The 18,778-nt window shown below is 51.9% G+C and overlaps 1 protein-coding gene across 2 annotated transcripts; it reads left to right on the forward strand.

Annotated features, from left to right (window-relative positions):
• The first annotated feature begins 493 nt into the window (after positions 1-493).
• On the forward strand, positions 494-12,279 carry LOC150043001 (phospholipid scramblase 1-like). 2 transcript variants are annotated; one of them, XM_090323405.1, is made up of 9 exons: positions 494-727; positions 5,874-5,898; positions 6,591-6,671; positions 7,730-7,974; positions 8,530-8,572; positions 9,690-9,910; positions 9,996-10,157; positions 10,522-10,683; positions 12,104-12,279. In XM_090323405.1, exons 2-9 carry the CDS (start codon positions 5,886-5,888, stop codon positions 12,158-12,160), a joined length of 984 nt encoding a protein of 327 aa, XP_090179531.1. In that variant the 5' UTR covers positions 494-727; positions 5,874-5,885; the 3' UTR covers positions 12,161-12,279. The 2 variants fall into 2 exon arrangements, with proteins under 2 accessions (XP_090179531.1, XP_090179532.1); XM_090323406.1 differs by lacking the exon at positions 494-727 and adding an exon at positions 3,446-3,572.
• The last annotated feature ends 6,499 nt before the right edge of the window (positions 12,280-18,778 follow it).

The following is an 18,778-nucleotide window of genomic DNA, read 5'->3' on the forward strand; positions in this document are numbered from 1 at the left end:
AGGAGGAGGACGAGGAGGAAGCAAGGAACAGGAAACAGGAAGACTTGGCCTACGCTTGCACTTATTTTTCCCCCAGCCTCTGAGGTCACCTGTAGCTTTTGCAAACAACAACAACAGAAAAAAAACCTTTCATGGGAATTTGATAAAGAGCTGGGCGTGGAAAGGACACAGAGCTTGGAAAGGATGGCCAGATGGGGCTGGCTTGGGGGACAGAAACAACTCCTCCTCCTCCTCCTCCTCCCCTTCCTCTTTCCTCCATCCTCCTCCTTCTCCACCTCCTCCTCTCCCTCTCCTCCCCCTACCCGGGGCCTGGAAGCTGGGCTAGGGCAGACCTGGCACAGGAAGTCAGCTGCCCCTCCTAGGGGGCCTGGCCTGATAATGTCCACACCCCTGCTGCCCTCACCCAAACACCAGGGAGCCCTCCTGAGAGGGGGCGGGCCAAGGAGGGGGAGGGGCAGGGGAGGGAAAGTAAGGCCAATAGCAGGCAGGAGGAGAGCCCAGCTGCCCAGTCCCTCACACGTCACACCGCCTCCTCCCCCAGCCTCCCTCCAGCCTGCCTCTCAGGACCCCGTGAGTGTGAGGGGGAGGAGGAAGTCAGGTTTCCGAGCAACCTGGAAATCGAAACCTGAGCCTGGGGCTGAGGGGAGCCAGGCAAGGTCACAGCACCTGCTCACTCCCAGGGGACACTGTCACCCACCCGGTGACCACAGCCTAATCAGGATCAGAGGTGAGCCTGGCTAGGGTGGGAGCAGGGCTGGGTGGGGAGTGTTGGGGGTGGGAAGGGGGGCTTGGGGACCCCGGTGTGTGGGGGGGCAGGCTGGTCCGGGGGCCCTAGGCCCCTGGCTTGGCTTGTGCAGGGAGGAAGATGGGTGTGGGGGACCGGGCACCTGGAGAGAAGACCCTGGATATAGAGAGGACCAGGGATATGGAGAGGTCCAGGGATAAGGAGAGGACCAGGGATATGGAGAGGACCAGGGATATGGAGAGGACCAGGGATATGGAGAGGACCAGGGATATGGAGAGGTCCAGGGATATGGAGAGGTCCAGGGATATGGAGAGGACCAGGGATATGGAGAGGACCCTGGATATGGAGAGGACCAGGGATATGGAGAGGTCCAGGGATATGGAGAGGTCCAGGGATAAGGAGAGGACCCGGGATATGGAGAGGACCAGGGATATGGAGAGGACCAGGGATATGGAGAGGACCAGGGATATGGAGAGGACCAGGGATATGGAGAGGTCCAGGGATATGGAGAGGTCCAGGGATAAGGAGAGGACCCGGGATATGGAGAGGACCAGGGATATGGAGAGGACCAGGGATATGGAGAGGTCCAGGGATATGGAGAGGTCCAGGGATAAGGAGAGGTCCAGGGATAAGGAGAGGACCAGGGATATGGAGAGGACCAGGGAGATGGAGAGGTCCAGGGATATGGAGAGGTCCAGGGATATGGAGAGGACCCTGGATATGGAGAGGACCCGGGATATGGAGAGGACCAGGGATATGGAGAGGTCCAGGGATATGGAGAGGACCAGGGATATGGAGAGGACCAGGGATATGGAGAGGACCCGGGATATGGAGAGGTCCAGGGATATGGAGAGGACCCGGGATATGGAGAGGACCCGGGATATGGAGAGGACCAGGGATATGGAGAGGACCAGGGATATGGAGAGGTCCAGGGATATGGAGAGGACCCTGGATATGGAGAGGACCAGGGATATGGAGAGGACCAGGGATATGGAGAGGACCAGGGATATGGAGAGGTCCAGGGATATGGAGAGGTCCAGGGATATGGAGAGGACCAGGGATATGGAGAGGTCCAGGGATATGGAGAGGACCCTGGATATGGAGAGGACCAGGGATATGGAGAGGACCAGGGATATGGAGAGGACCAGGGATATGGAGAGGTCCAGGGATATGGAGAGGACCAGGGATATGGAGAGGTCCAGGGATATGGAGAGGACCCGGGATATGGAGAGGACCCTGGATATGGAGAGGACCCGGGATATGGAGAGGACCAGGGATATGGAGAGGACCAGGGATATGGAGAGGTCCAGGGATATGGAGAGGACCAGGGATATGGAGAGGTCCAGGGATATGGAGAGGTCCAGGGATATGGAGAGGACCCTGGATATGGAGAGGTCCAGGGATATGGAGAGGTCCAGGGATATGGAGAGGACCAGGGATATGGAGAGGACCAGGGATATGGAGAGGACCCTGGATATGGAGAAGACCCGGGATTTGGAGAGGTCCAGGGAGATGGAGAGGACCAGGGATATGGAGAGGTCCAGGGATATGGAGAGGACCAGGGATATGGAGAGGACCAGGGATATGGAGAGGTCCAGGGATATGGAGAGGACCAGGGATATGGAGAGGACCAGGGATATGGAGAGGACCCTGGATATGGAGAGGTCCAGGGATATGGAGAGGTCCAGGGATATGGAGAGGACCAGGGATATGGAGAGGTCCAGGGATATGGAGAGGACCAGGGATATGGAGAGGACCCTGGATATGGAGAAGACCCGGGATTTGGAGAGGACCCTGGATATGGAGAGGTCCAGGGATATGGAGAGGTCCAGGGATATGGAGAGGACCCTGGATATGGAGAAGACCCGGGATTTGGAGAGGTCCAGGGAGATGGAGAGGACCCTGGATATGGAGAGGTCCAGGGATATGGAGAGGTCCAGGGATATGGAGAGGACCAGGGATATGGAGAGGACCAGGGATATGGAGAGGTCCAGGGATAAGGAGAGGACCCGGGATATGGAGAGGTCCAGGGATATGGAGAGGACCCGGGATATGGAGAGGTCCAGGGAGATGGAGAGGTCCAGGGATAAGGAGAGGACCAGGGATATGGAGAGGTCCAGGGATATGGAGAGGACCAGGGATATGGAGAGGACCAGGGATCTGGAAAGGACCCGGGATATGGAGAGGTCCAGGGATATGGAGAGGACCAGGGATATGGAGAGGACCAGGGATATGGAGAGGTCCAGGGATAAGGAGAGGACCAGGGATATGGAGAGGTCCAGGGATAAGGAGAGGACCAGGGATATGGAGAGGACCAGGGATATGGAGAGGACCAGGGATATGGAGAGGTCCAGGGATAAGGAGAGGACCAGGGATATAGAGAGGTCCAGGGATAAGGAGAGGACCAGGGATATGGAGAGGACCCTGGCAAAGGTCCCTGATTGTTGTTCCAGCTCAGGGCCATCCTGAGACAAGATGCTTGGCTCTGCTTCAGCTTGTGGTGGGGTCCGAGGGGTGGGTCAGGGGGGCTGGGGTCAGGGTGCTGGGTCAGGAAAGGTGCCCATGCCATTTTCAGCCCTATTGCTAGCTGTCCAGGAGCAGCAGGCATTCGTTAGAACTGTGCCTGTGGCCCAATAGTGGTGTGTATTCTAGAATTCTGTGGAAGCCCGGGCAGGGAGCAGATTCAGAAGAGAGGGTCCCCTGGGTCTCAGCCCCGAACCCACCACCGCCTCCTGTCCTCAAGCCTCAGGATGACAGGATTTGCCTGGGGAGAGGGGGGTATGGCCTGAAGCCAGAGCCGCACCCCAGGCCTCAGACAGTACCCGAGGTAGCTCTCAGTGCTTCTAGGAGGGCCCCTCCCTCCCTGGGGCCTCCCGCACTCTCTGGGGCCCTGGTGTGTGGTTTATATGCCCAGCATTCCTGGAAATCTGGGTGCAGCCAGTTCCAGAAACTAGCCTGAATCACTTCTGGTTGAGTCCTTGAGGAGAGGGGGGAGAGGAGAGAGGGGATTTTTTTTTCAATTTTGTTTTGTTTTGTTTTCCTTTTGGGGTTTTCCTTGCTCCTTCTGGCACCAGCTGTGCAGGTCTTTAAACAGTCAACAAATACCAGGACATGAAAACGAATGAGAAAGAGAAGTAGGGGGGTTTCTGCAGAAAAGTTGTCACACCTAGTAGGGCTGTTTTTCTGAGACTCCACACTGCACACTCAGGACACCAGGGCATGGAGGGCTGTTGGCAATTCTCCTTTCTCCATGTGGTGTGTTTACTCACTCTGCTTAGGGGTGATTGCCAGTCTCCTGGGTGTCTCGGGGAGGGGCTGGTAGGGGCCGGCACACACCTGGAGTACCTGGTGTACCAGCCGGGTCGTGTGCTGAGAGAACAGGAGAGTGACACAGCGTGCACAGCCGTGTGAGTGTGCAGAGCTTCAGGAGCCACGGCGGACCCCACGGTGGTGGACTGCCCCACCTCCCCGGGGCCCAGAAGGAACACAGCAGTCATGCAGAGAAAACCCTGACCACAGTCCTTGGTTGCATGGATTGTTTCCAGTTTAGGTAGAATGCTTATTTTCTTTTTTGGCAGTCCTGGAGCTTGAACTCAGGCCTGGGCACCGTCCCGCAGCCTGAGTCGACGTTCAAGGCTGGCTTCTTCTGAGGAATCAAACTCAGGCTTCATGCATGCTAGGCAATCACTCTACCACTGGGCCACTCTTTCAACCCTATGCTATACTATACTATAATGCAGTGTTTTTTTTTTTAATGCACTTGTTTTGTTTCCTTCACCCTTCCACACAGAGGTGAGATTGCACAGCTGAACACTGCATGTATACAACCAGCCCCCGGGGCCACCGGGCCCTGCACGGGGCAGGTGCAGGCGGGTGTCACGGGGACAGATGCCGGGAACCCAGAGGCCCGCCTCCTCCCTTCCCTGTCCTCGAGGGCGTGCCCTGCAGGTGGTACTTCCACCTTCCGAGAATGCACGTGGCACATTCCCCCTCCGGCTCCCCGGCAGTTCTCATTTATTGGTAGGAAGTTACAAACCCAGCAGTCAGGTCTTGTGTGCTTCCAGTCAGCAGACTCTTTTGTTCTTTTTTGCTCATTCTGACAAATAAGCTAACTCCATAAATGCCTACTCCATAGGCGCTGTAATTGTATGAATTATTTTTGGCTCTAGGCCTCACTTTGTTTGTGTGTGTGTGTGTGTTTGTTTACCTCTCCCTGCTAGGAGGTTTTACAAATAGACCAGAGAGCCCTGCGAGGATCTTAGGATCTTCTCAGAATGACTTTGTTTGCATCACATGTGGCCGCTCTGCTTCCTCTCCGTCTCTCCCGTGGTAGAGTGAAGCACAGAGAGCATGATCAGATACTGAAATTGTTCTGAAGTAACGTTTCCAGGGAGTCCCTATGCAATATTATCTCACTACCGGTTTCCTCCCCCTGCCCCTCTTTGCTTTGGGCATATTGTAAATATAATTTCCTCTTTCTCCTTCCCCTGAAACCTTTCTAGAACTTTGCTCTTTTCAAAAGAGTGGTCATCCTTTCAAATGATCTTGAGCCAAGCACGGATAACTTACTCCTGTCATCCTAACCGCGCAGGACACTGAGATCTGAGGTCTGAGGATCGTGGTTTGAAACCAGACCAGATAGGAGACTGCGCGGGGCTCTTATCTCCAATGAAGTACCAGAAAATCGGAAGCCGAGCACTAGCCTTGAGCACGAAAGTTCAGGGACAAGGCCCAGGCCCTGAGTTCAAGCCCTGGGACCAGTACGACACCACACACACACACACACACACACACACACACACACACACACGAGTCATCGTGTTCATTCTGTCTGGATTTGGGGTGGGAAAACGCTGCTATTCATGAGCCTAGTTTAACCCTCACAATGAGGTCACGAAACAGAGAAAGGAAATGCAGGGAGATGAGCGGGGAGAGTCTGGACGTCTCCTCTATTAGGAAGGAGTGAGCTCAGCCCCTGGGGGAAGCAAACGCCCGGTGCCTCCTCTGCTGTGACTTCAGTAACTGCAACCCCCGTATCAAGACGTCCGATGGCAAAGTCCCTGTGAACTCATTTCCTCAGAAGCCCATGTGCACAGAGCTAATCCCACGTCTTCTCTTTCTTTTTCAGACTCCTGAAACCATGGACAAGCACAGTAAGTGATGTCCTCCTGAGCCTTTCTGTCCCCTTACCATGGTGCCTCTGCCCTGTTGTTGCTGTCACCAGGGTTTGTTCCTTGCCTGGCCGGCTCCCTGGCGCTTGTGCTGCAAGCCTTTTCCCTGGGAGAGTTGATTTTGTTTTCTCCGTAAAACAAAATTAAAGGTTTTTAGATGTAATTTAAAGTCTTGGAATCAATTTAAAAAAAAATTATTCAGCCTCGTGGCCTCATTTGCTTTCTCGTTCTTCAGTTTAATATGTGTGTGTTTACATGTGTGTGTCTGTAAATATGCATGCATATGTATTTAGAGATGTTTCAAACAGTAAACAGAAGGAAGTGCACGTGTGCACATGGTTTTTAAGTAATGCATACATGTGCACTTGTATATAATTTTTAAAATTAAGTACCTCAGGACAGTGTGACAGTCCTGCAAGTTTTAGAAGGTATTTTAAGATGAATGAAGTCCAGATCTACAAAAATCATACCTACAACAAAATGTCACCTTAAGTTTAAACTGGAACCTGCAGCCATGCAGTTGTAATTGTTTTAAGTGTATTTATTTTGTCCTTTTCTTTTTTTAATTGCAGCATAAAAACTACTCCCATGAGAGTTATCTAAGGACTCTCTCTTATTGTGTTCTGGTGTTGATCTTGTTATGCAAACTTGCACTCCTTCCCCTTGAACTGCAGGCATGCAAAACAAGGCTGGGAACCCGAAAGCAAATTTCCCTGCAGGAATTCCACCACAGTACCCACCTGCCCCGTTTCCAGGTAAGAAAACATTTGACTAGAGACGGAAGCCACGATCAATCAATCAACTATCAGAACGTCATGAGAGGGAGAGAGAGAGAGAGAGAGAGAGAGAGAGAGAGAGAGAGAGAGAGAGAGAGAGAGAGGAAGAATAAGGAGGAGGACGAAGAGGAGGAGAGAATGTGCCTTTACATTAAATTTTAAAATTGGCTAATTTTCTTGATTTTTTCATTTGGTGTCCTTATGTCCCATAGAAATAAATTTCAGTCACAAAGGGTTACCAGGGAACTAATAAAACCTGCAGTGGGTTTACGTAGAGTGGTGCAATACAAGGCTTGAGGAAAACCCCACAATGGCGTGCAAAGCACAGATACTCCTAAGGCATGTATTTTGTCTGTTCTAAAAATTGTGTTCTGTAATGAGATTTATCCTTGAGTGATTTCTTTTTAATGAGTACTTGCCATTACTACTGGATTGCCATTACAGGCAAATAAGGTAAAGGCTCACGACATCACACACGTAGCTGGCCTGAAAGCACATCACTCCCCTTCTGCTCCCGTGCATCTTCGGGGCCTGCAGATGGCGACTGCAGCTGCCACAGCCGGCGGGTGACATGGCTGGACTTTGGGAAGTGTGTCCCTTCTTTTACAGGAAAGAATCCCTTCGGACCCACACACCTGTCCGTATTTCAGGGTGTTCTAAACCCCGAATCTGGCAGTGTGACTCCGTCAGGCCTTTCTCTTCCTGGGCCGTGCTGTGAACCACACCTCTTTCCCCTCCTGGCCCACTCCTCCTGGCTTTCACTGAGGACAAAGTGTCCCCTGCCTGGTCCCCTCCTGTGTCTCTGTCCTGTGCAGCCAGGCAGCGCGCTGTTCAAGGTTTACAAAGCCCACCCATCTCCCCGGCTCCTTGGTGGCTGTGGGTGCCCCCTTTTTACACTGTTCTTCCCCAGAGTCCTCTCTTCCTCTACCCACGGCCGCCACCTGCCCAGGAGAAGCTGTGCCCAGCCGCCCGGCTGCCCCGGGAAGCCGTCTCCTCTCCTGGGCACCCACAGACCTGTCTCCTTGCTCCCATCTCAGGACCGCCAGGATACGCTGGCTACCCAGGACCTCAGGACTCATTTCCAGCCCCTCCAGTCGGCTACTCGGGGCCCCAGGCCGCTTATCCAGCCCCACAGGCAGGCTTCGCAGGCGCTGGCCCGGCCGGCTTCCCCATCCAGGGCCAGCCTGTGTACGGCCAGCCCGGGGCGCCGGCGGGCACGAGCTGGATGCCAGCCCCTCCGCCTCCACTCAACTGCCCGCCGGGACTGGAGTATTTAAGCCAGGTAAGGTACTCGAGAAGGACCCCTAATTGAGATTCACGAACCCGGGAGTGTGAAGTGGATAAACGTGATTGTCTGCTAACCCACCGGGGTGTCTTTTTATGCTGCCCATAAAGGTAAATGTCTGAGGACATTTCTGGGATCTTGAGATTTACCCCACTCAGCACTTGCTCCTTCCACCCCCATGGCCTCGGGGGACTGCAGGGGCCGTCTCAGCGCATTCTCAGGGGACAGTCACAATCCAAACTTTTGTGTCCCACACACACTCTGGCTTTTCAGTCCAGTCTTCCTGTGCCCAGCCCGGTCATTTGAACCTCTTGGAGAAAGAACACGTTTCACCCTTGCGAGAATTCGGTATAAATTAATATAATACCTGACTGAAATTCCCTAATGTAAGTTATTAACAATTTCAAGCCATATTTCTTTTAAGAATTCAATTTGGAATATTAATTTGCCTTGGCAGTACACAACAACAAAAAGCAGTCACATCCAGCTGTAACTTTTGACAGCCCTGAGTATGGTTTAAAGAATGCTCCGTTTCCTTTTTCCTTGTAACAGATAGACCAGATTCTGGTGCATCAGCAAATCGAACTTCTGGAAGGTAGGTGCTCTCGGGAGGGCTTCCCTCTCCCCCCAAGTCCCCTCTCTCCTCTGTGCAGAGGGGGGGGTTTATGCAGGTAAAGGTGTGGCACACTCCCTGTGCTCTCTGGCTTAGAAGGAGAATGCGTGTGTGTCCTCCCTCACCCCTCTGTGTTCAAGTCACTCTGACGGGCTGAGTGACTGTGGGTCCCATGGGTGTTAGAGGATTCGGGCAGAGCCAGGACACTGTGGGACCTGGCTCACAGCAGCAGCCTGGGGGACTCAGGGCCCGGGGGGTGGGGGGCCTGCTTCCTCCGAGAGGGTTGTGCCAGAGGCAGGCTTGAGGCCCTGCCCACAGGTGCACAATTCAACTGAAGAAGCCCCTAGGTGCTTGCTTTGGGATGGCAGCCAGGGAAGAGAGAGTGCGTAGATGGGTAAAATATCACTGCTGCTGCCTCAGGCTGTAAGAGTGTCAGGAAAACCCCTCTGCCTTGCCCGGTGTGTGTGCAACAGGCACCTTCACCTCACTGCCAAGTGTCTTTCCATGGGTAGAAACTAGAATGTAAATGCTGGTGTGTGTGTGTGTGTGTGTGTGTGTGTGTGTGTGTGTGTGTGTGTGAGAGAGAGAGAGAGAGAGAGAGAGAGAGAGAGAGAGAGAGAGAGAGAGAGTGTTCTAGGGCTTGAACTCTGGGCCTGGCACTGTTCCTGAGCGTCTTTTGCCTCTTCTTTTGTTCTACCCCTCCCAGCCTTCTCTGCGTGTGTGGCACTGAGGAATGGATCCCAGGGCTGCATGCATGCTAGGCAAGTGCTCTGCCACTAAGCCACCTTCCCAGCCCCCGAAGAGGGCATTTTTATCTGTACCCTGACATCGCCAGGCCCGCCTGCAGCACCACGCCAGCCTGTCGGTTGGCCCTAGCTTGGAAGATAGGACATGTTTCCTTCTGCGTGTCTCACACGGGGACTCACGTGTTTCCGCCTTGGTGTCCCCTCCTCCTCCACTTCCTCTGCTTCTGTCCACCCTCACTCTAGGTCACCCCCTGGGGTATGCAATGCGGAATGTCCCAGGAAAACTGGGTAGACTCTGCTCTTCCTTCCCGCCCGGCTGAGCCGCTCTCGCTCTCTCCTCTTCCGTTCCGCAGTCATCACAGGCTTCGAAACCAATAACAAGTACGAGATCAAGAACAGCCTTGGGCAGAGGGTTTACTTTGCCGCAGAGGACACAGATTTCTGCACCCGGAACTGCTGCGGGCCGGCCAGGCCTTTCACCCTGCGAATCTTGGATAACCTGGGCCGGGAGGTCATGACCCTGGAGAGGCCTCTGCGATGCAGCAGCTGCTGCTTCCCCTGCTGCCTGCAGGAGGTGGGAGAGGACGGGGAGGGCTGGCTGGCCAGGCCTCAGCCGGCGGGCGGCTCCAGCCATGTCTGTTCTCTCTTGGTTTTTGTAGATCGAGATCCAGGCCCCTCCTGGAGTGCCCATCGGCTACGTGGCCCAGACCTGGCACCCCTGCCTGCCTAAGTTCACCATTCAGAACGAGAAGAAAGAGGACGTCCTAAAAATCTCCGGGCCCTGTGTGGTGTGCAGCTGCTGTGCAGACATTGACTTTGAGGTGTGGGATGGATGGGGTGGAGGGACTGGGGGGAAGCCCTGGCTGGTGTGGGCTCCCCACACACAGAGGACGGTGGCAGAGGACACATGACACAAGCATAGAACACCAAAATCTTGTAGCCTGAGTGGGGCTCGAACTCAGGGCCTGAGCACTGTTCTTGGACTTTCTCAAGGCTAGAGCTCTGCCACTGGGACCACAGCCCCTCTTCCGGCTTTTTTTCTATGTATGTGGTACTGAGGAATCGAACCCAGGGCTTCGTGCATGCTAGGCAAGCACTGTACCACTAGGCCAGACTCCCGGCCCTGGAGGCAGCTTTTTCGTGAAGTCTCGAGCCATCTCTAAGACCTTATTTTCTTGGCTGTAGATTAAATCTCTCGACGAAGAAGCCGTCGTTGGCAAGATCTCCAAACACTGGTCCGGATTCGTGAGAGAGGCCTTCACAGACGCAGACAACTTTGGGATTCAGTTCCCTTTAGACCTCGATGTGAAAATGAAAGCTGTGATGCTGGGTGCTTGCTTCCTTATCGTAAGTCCTTCTAGAGTCCCGCTTCCTCCTCAGAGCTCCATTCTAGATTCCCAATTCCTCACGTGTCTCTTCTGGATCCCTGGTTCCTTATCATAAATCCGTCTTAGATTCTTGGTTTCTGCATTGTAAGCCTGTTCTAGATTCCTGTCTATTCTTCTAAGTCTGTTCTAGATGCCTGCTCCTTGCTGTCTATTCTAGATTACTGTCCCTCATCCAAAGTGTATTCTAGATTTCCAATTTTCTTTTGTGCCGGTCCTGGGGCTTGAACTCTGGGCCTGGGGACTGTCTCTGAGACTTTATTTTTTCTCCCTCAAGGCTACCACATGAGACACCACTCCATCTTTTTCTGAGTAGTTGATTGGAGATAAGAGTCTCACAGACTCGGGGCCAGGAGTTTAGCTTGGTGGTAGAGTGCTTGCCTGGCACACACAAAGACCCAGGTTCGATTCCTTGGTACCACATACATAGAAAAAAGCCAGAAATGGTGCTGAGGCTCAGGTGGTAGAGCTCTAGCCTTGAGAAAGTCCAAGGACAGTGCTCAGATCTTAGCTTCCTGAGTAGCGAGGATGAAAGGGCCTGAGCTGTCAGCCCCAGACCTAGAGTCCTCTTCCTTATTGGTAAGTCTGCCCAAGATTCCCATTCTTGGTTGCAGTGTGTTCTAGCTCCTTGGTTCCTTGTTACAAGTCTGTTTTCAATGCCTGCTTCCTCAGTGCAAGTTTGTTGTTACTCTTCTGCATCATAAATGGTCTTCCTAGCATCACTCTCCTGTGAAATCTGAACATTGAGTATTCCCACGTAACCTTTGTTTTAAGTGAGTAAGTTTTTGAGTAGGGATTTCCTGGCTCTGAAATTCCACTCGGCCCCAACCCTCTGGGTAGACAGGTGACACGTTCAGTCACTTGCACAAGACAGAGCGTGGACTCTGCGTACGCTGCAGAAGTCTTTGTCTTTTCATCAAAAGTACAAAGCCAGTGCTCAGGAGAAACCTAGGTAGCTTTTTGTCCCCACAGGTGGCCACCCTAAAAACACCTGCAGCCCTTTTGTGTTGGCCGCTCGTGAGGCATGACCAGGGCTGTAAATCGACACATTCCAGGGTGAGCCGGTGCTTAGAGCTTCAGCACCACCCGAGAAGTTGAGAACGAAGATGAGGAGAAAAAGATGTCCAGGTGGATGACAAAACAAAACCAGAACCAAAACCAAGACAGTGAAAGAAATCACGAGATGCCGGCAGCGTGGGTCCAGTTCACGCTCGTGCAGAGAACTAAGAATTCTAAAGCAGGCCTGGCTCCAACGTGGAGGGGCAGAGGCAGAGCCTAGCCCCCCCCCCCCACACCCAGCCAGTGTCCTCACAACGCTGGACTTCTCTCAGAGACCTGGAGTGGCTGAAAACCCATTTCTGTGGCTTTTGTGTTTCCTTTAGGACTTCATGTTCTTTGAACACAGCGGGGACAAGCAGCAGAGAGCAGGTGTGTGGTAGTGAAGCAGTCACGCCGCCCCGACAAGCCCAGGGTGTCACATGGACCCAGACTTCTCAAAGCAAACCCACCACGGGCTTCCTTCCTCTCTCCAGCTTCCTCCTCCTCCTCAAGCGTGGCCGGGGGGCTCCAGCGGCGGGGGTCTCCTGGGGCCCTCGCTCGCATATGTCTGCACTTTTATTATCATTTTTTACTACTGGCTGTGAATGTGGGCGAAAAACCATAGACGTTTTTGACACTGAGAAATAAAGCTACCTGAGACAAATGGCCTTGCATGATAACTGCTCACCTACTTTTGGGTTTATCACCAAACTGAAGCCTTCTTAATTTCTGCCTAAAGTTTACTACTAAATCTAGTGACTGTTGATTTCATAAAATGGATAAAGTAGGTTTGGTTGGGAGTGTGGAGCTTACAACTGCCACACGATGGGTTCTGTTTTCACTAACAAATATATATTAGCTATATAATATATATAAATTACTTATATGTTAGATATATAGAGATATATCTATATACATTATAATTATAGATATAGATATATTAGACAATCCTAACATATTAGACACATATTAGATATGTATTCATTATATATTGTAAATTATGTACAGCTATATTAGACACATTTCTAATATATGTTATATATGACATAGTTGTAGATATAGGTAGATATATAGAACTATTATATATTGCATGATGTAGATATGTATTATAAATAACATAATACATATTATATGTAATGTATCTAATATAGATTATATTATATAGTACATATATAATTATGTAATATACTATATATTGCATATCTAACATGTACATACATCTATATTAGATATATAGACATTAAATATTAATATATAATTTCTCAGATCTATATTATATATTTATAAGACATAGACTATATATTGGTCTATATCTATATATTTATCCATATCTAGAGACCAAAAGAAAACTGGATTCTTCCAGAAACAAGTATGGTGGCTCTATACATTGTACTTTAAATACCTTTCCATTAATGTAGCTGCACAGACAGAGGAAGAAAGAACTGATAAGAAGAGGAACATAGTTCAAGGCAGAGGGCCAAGAACTCTGAGGGAGGCACTAATTCCATTGTTGATCCGTCATTTCCTTATTGCATAATGGTGACCATGAAACCAAGATTTATTATCCCACAAGAATCAGGGGTTCCATTTCCCATTAACCAGAAACACACACACACACACACACACACACACACACACACACACACACACACACACATAATGGAAGTGGAGCTGTGGTTCAAAGTGGTAGCACTAGCCTTTAGCAAAGGGACAGAGCTTAGGCCCTGAGTTCAAGGAAGGAGGAGGAGGAGGAGAAGAAGAAGAAAGAGGAGGAGGAGGAGGAGGAAGACGAAGATGAAGACGAAGAAGAAGAAGAAGAAGAAGAAGAAGAAGAGGAGGAGGAGGAGGAGGAGGAGGAAGATGAAGACGAAGAAGAAGAAGAGGGGGAGGAGGAGGAGGAGGAGGAGGAGGAGGAGGAGGAGGAGGAGGAGGAGAAGGAGCCCTAACATCTCTGGTTTGAAAATAATAGATAATAGCCCAGTGCTAACGTAAAATTCACAAAAATAAATACTTCTTTGGCCTTTATCAAGGTGCTGGCAGGATGTAGTCAAAAGGGAAGGGCCGTTTGGTTGGAGTGTGAGCTGCCTCAGCCACTCTGGAGAGCAGTGTGGAAGTTGCTGAGAGGACTAAGCACAGAGCTGGCCTATGAGGCAGGAATCCTACTCGTGAGCCGGACAGGGCCCGGGTGGGTAGGACAAGGCCAGGATGGGCAGGACAAGGCCAGGGTGGACAGGACAAGGTCAGGGTGGACAGAGCAGGGCCAGGGTGGGCAGGACAAGGCCAGGATGGGCAGGACAAGGCCAGGGTGGACAGAGCAGGGCCAGGGTGGGCAGGACAAGGCCAGGATGGGCAGGACAAGGCCAGGGTGGACAGAGCAGGGCCAGGGTGGGCAGAACAAGGCCAGGGTGGACGGGACAAGGTCAGGATGGGCAGGACAAGGCCAGGATGGACAGGACAGGGCCGGGTGGGCAGGACAACACCAAGGTCAGCAGGACAAGGTCAGGATGGACAGGAGAAGGTCAGAGTGAACAGGACAAGGCCAAGGTCAGTAGGACAAGGTCAGGATGGACAGGAGAAGGTCAAGATGAATAGGACAAGGTCAGAGTAGATAGGATAAGGCAAGGTCAGCAGGACAAGGCCCAGGTGGGCAGGACCAGGCCAGGATGGGCAGGAGCAGGCCCGGCAGGCACCTCAGCTCACGTAATGGCACGCTCCCCACAGTGCCCGCTGCCTTCCAAGTTCCAAATGGAATGTTTACAGGCGGCTGCCTGGGTCGGCCTGGACCTCAGAGCCTTCCCACCAAGAGCTTCCAGGAGCACTTGTTTGCGAGCCAAGGCAGAGGACTCAGCAGCCATCAAGGTAACCCCTCCGTCCACACCAACCACAGCGTGATTTCCAGACATGGCCCCTTCCCTTGGCAAAGCCCACTGTGTCTTCATGAGAAGCCGTCCACAGGACAATCTCCAACTGACCCCAAGATCCTAGTGTAGAGATGGGATGGAAACGGCTTCTCCAAGCTGCGCTCGGGTTTTCAGCAGTGACTGTGACAACACAGAAACCCCATTTTTCTCTTCCACAGGGTTGATGCCTACCCCGGGCTTACACACTCTTTGTTAGAATTTAGTCTGGGATCTGCCGGAGTGTCGGCTGAAACCGTAGAGGAGCTTTGTTTTGGCCATGACTTCCGTGCAGTGACAGGCACTGTGAACCCCGTTCTTTGAACGCTCAGCTGTATGCAGATTATTATAATTAAAATTAGGCTGAGGGTTTGTATGTCATAGATACATATCACAAATCCCATTTTTAAGTCAGGTCTTTTTCACCATATTTGGGGGTTTGTTTTGTATTAAAGCAGATGGAGGTCCTGCAGGAAACCACGTACAAGGGTGGTGGTCAATGCGACTCCCACAGATAAGACCCACTCACATTTCCACTGAAAGACAGATGAAGCCAGGATATTATAGATGCACCACTGAAAGGAAAGACAAAGCACCTGAAACTGAGGTTGAGTCCAGATACTGGCCAGTTAGTAATGTAGAGTTTAACTGTAGAATCAACACTGAAAGCTGTGCCGAGCAACCTACTCAATTTGTCTCCCTTCAGAGCGGCGACAAAAATCACGATGATGTCTGAAATGTACAATATACAACAGAGGGTGAAAATGAAGAGTCTGCCGGGAGCGATAGAAAACTGTCCCCCAGGACTAGAATATTTGGCTGAGGTAGTGTACTTAATACATTTAAACTTTATATTGAAATACATTTACATTTATATTTAAATTTTTAGTTCAAATAGCAAGAATTATTTCTGTCTAAATTCCCCTCCCAAAAACCCCCCACAATTTATAATACCATTTAGCTAAAACACTGCTGAATAACTTTTGGTTGTCTGACAACATTGAGCACATTAACAATAGATGGAAGGAAAAAATAACTTCATTTTCTTGTCTCTATGATAAATGTTAACGAGGGAAAGGCTTTATATGGTATAGCTACTCAGGAAGCTGAGATCGGAAGACCACAGTTCAAAGCCAGCCGGGCAGGAAAGTCTGTGAAACTCTCATCTCCAATACACTACTCAGAAAAAGCCAGATATGGCTTTGTGACCCAAGGGGTAGAGCACTAGCCTTGAGCCAAGAAGCTCACGGACAGCACCTACCTCCTAAGCTTGAGCTCCAGGATCAGCACAAAGTGAATGAATGAATGAATGAATGAATGAGGAAGAGGAAGGAGAGTTAAGGGAGAATGAGGGCGTGCTTTTAACATCAAGACAGGGAACCAACTTTGAGTTCCTCTATTCCATCTACTCCTGCTCACAAATGCCTTTGTTTCCATGGGTAACCTGTGCTAGGAAACTTGGGACTTCATTATCATCTTTCTTTTAATCCAGTGAATGGATCTTTTCATGGATATTTACTTTTCTTCCACTACGTAAATACCATGACAGAACAGGAGATTTTGTTTTTTTAAAGCAAGGGCTGGTGAAATATTGAAGATAGATGTCAACAATGAGAACTTCTGGTCTCTGACAAAGCACATGTGCTTTAGCCTCACGCGTTCATCTGTTTGTGTGGAGCAGCACCTTTAGTCTGACCACTTTGGACTTCTTTATTTGTCCTCCGCTAGATAAACCAGCTGACTGTGTGCCGGCGTTTCGACGTGGACAGTGCGTACACGAAATCCTCACCCTTGAAGATACGACCCATATCTGTGCACAGCTATGAATTCATAGACACATCTCCTAGTTGAGGAATCCCCCTTCCTCCCCCGCCCGCCCCCTCTCATCCCTCCATGGGAGAGACCCCGATGGGCAGCGAGGTGCCCACCCACACCCAGGAGTCCAGTGTCCTGCTGCAGGACCCGCGTCCAGGGGCCACTGGCGTCCACCGCCAGCCTTGCTGACGCCCGCCCCCTTGTGTCACCGTCCAGTATTACGTCAACTGGAGAGCCACAAGACCTAGGACATCCTGAACAGCCTGGGGCAGAGGGTGTACTTCGTGGAGGAGAGGAGCAACTGGTTCCTCAGGCACCTGTGCAGCTCCTCCAGGCCCTTCAGCATGAGCATCTACGACAATGTAGGGCAGGAGGTGATGGCCGTGCACAAAGCGCTGTGCTGCAACTGCTGCTGGAATGGGGGCTTCCTGCAGAAGGTCAGTCGCTCCACACACGGGGGCCATGAGGCATGGACTGCGTCCCCAGCCCTGAGGGGACACCCCCTCCACACACACACCAGTGGGTTTGGAGAAACCAACCTGGCTTGGTGGGGTCCCATCTGTGGGCCTTGCTGCCTGGAGGCCCAGATGGGAGGACTGGGGACTGAGGCCGGCCCAGGCACAAACAGGAGAGTCTGGCTTATAATAGCTTAATAACAGCAGCAGTAAGGAAAGCAGCCGAGGGCTCGGGGCGTGCTCCTCCAGCCTGGGTAGCTAAGCAGACACTACAGGGAGAGCAGAAGGCATGCACCAACCAAAATCCTTTGGGCTGTAGCCCTCTGGTGCCCTCTGCTGATGGGGAGGCCACGGCGCTGCCCCTGGACACAGAGGTCACAGGGTGGTGGTGGGCACAGCCAGTAAAGGGCCAGTCCCCTCAGGTGTAAGGGCAGAGGGGATCCTTATCACCCTCTGCCTCAAGGAGCGTGGCATGGCGCTGAGTTAGGAGATAACGGCGGGGGTGTGCGGTCTCCATCTTCTCAAACGCACCACCTTCTCTCTCTGCGGTGCTGTGCCCAGTCCCCAGTCCACCGGCAGGAATGGTACGGCTGAGCTAACTTGGGGGTGGTGGAGAAATCCTCCTCTTCTCCCTGACTTAATTCCTCCCGCCTTCTTCCATTTCCCGCAGCTCACTGTTGAGGCTCCGCCAGGAGAAAAGATTGGATACGTGTGTCAGTGCTTCCAGCCTTTGCGGCCCAAATTCAAAATCAAAAAAGAGCATAAGGAAGACCTCATGCAAACCAAAGGGCCGTGCTTCACGTGCAGCTGCCTGTGGAACGTCAAGTTCAATGTGAGTGCTGGCGGCCCATCACAATCCTGTGGTTGGCAGTGGACGAATGGGATGACGGGGACGTGGCTCACGCGGCCACTGCAATGGCGTGTGCTTGGAAAGCAGGCGCACGACCTTCTCCCTGTGTCCGTCCTTAGGTGGTGTCCCTGGATGAGGAGCTGGTGGTTTTGAACATCTCCCAGCAGGGACCTGGGTTAGTGACCAGCCACAAATTTGGAATCCAGCTGCCCTTGAACCTGGATGCAAAAACCAAAGCCATCGTGCTGGCCGCCAGCTTTCTCGTGGTAAGTCCACCTTTGGACTGAAGCGACAACAAATCTCCCCTTCCCACCCCGACCCTCTGTTGCTTCTGTTCTTTCCTCATCCACCAGCCTGGCACTGAGTCACTCTTGGTGCAGCAAAGCCGGCCACAGCGCTGTGCACTGGCGGCCGTGGGCCAGACGTGAAGCTCTGGGCCGCACAACGCCCATGTGCTCCTGGGCAGAAGCTGCTGCAGCTCTCCCTTAGGTTCAGTACCAGGGAGGAACGACGCATTTCCCTTTTAAAGCAATCCCGTAATTAGGAAACTTGAGATTGCTGTCTTAGCCCATCCATGCCTGGATTGAGTTGAACAGAGACGACATTCCTGGATTTCTGACTTTTTCTGGAGGCCGAGAAGCCGGTTTGAATGCTTGGTGTCTGCTGTCTGTCCCTCCCAAGGTGACACCCTGGGTATTTCTGGTCCTCCGAGAGATGAGGAGCAAGGTGTCTGGGGGTAGAGGGGGGGCAGAAAGGACAAAAAAGCAAAAGAGCGAGCTAGTTCTCCTCTCAAGGGAGCTATCCAAGCCCCTCCCCCCCCCCCCCCCCCGAGAGACCACTGTCATGGCTCCCACACAGAGGAGACACTTCTTTTTCTGGAAGAGAGAAGTGCTCTCACGGGGTTTCGAGAAGGTGGATGGATTGGCGGAGGAAATAAAATACAACAGCACTGGTGACCATCAATCTGTTTTTCAAAGTAGAGCAGCCAAGGTCTGATTGTGG

This window comes from Megascapheus bottae, chromosome 32 (assembly GCF_031878675.1).
Source record: "Megascapheus bottae isolate mThoBot1 chromosome 32, mThoBot2.hap1, whole genome shotgun sequence".
Taxonomy (NCBI): Eukaryota; Metazoa; Chordata; class Mammalia; order Rodentia; family Geomyidae; genus Megascapheus; species Megascapheus bottae.

Bases quoted from the DNA above. Each gene is read 5' to 3' on its own strand.
- LOC150043001 (XM_090323405.1), top strand. The intron at 7,975-8,529 runs GTAAGGTACTCG...TCCTTGTAACAG, and splicing joins GACTGGAGTATTTAAGCCAG to ATAGACCAGATTCTGGTGCA. The intron at 10,684-12,103 runs GTAAGTCCTTCT...TGTTTCCTTTAG, and splicing joins TGGGTGCTTGCTTCCTTATC to GACTTCATGTTCTTTGAACA.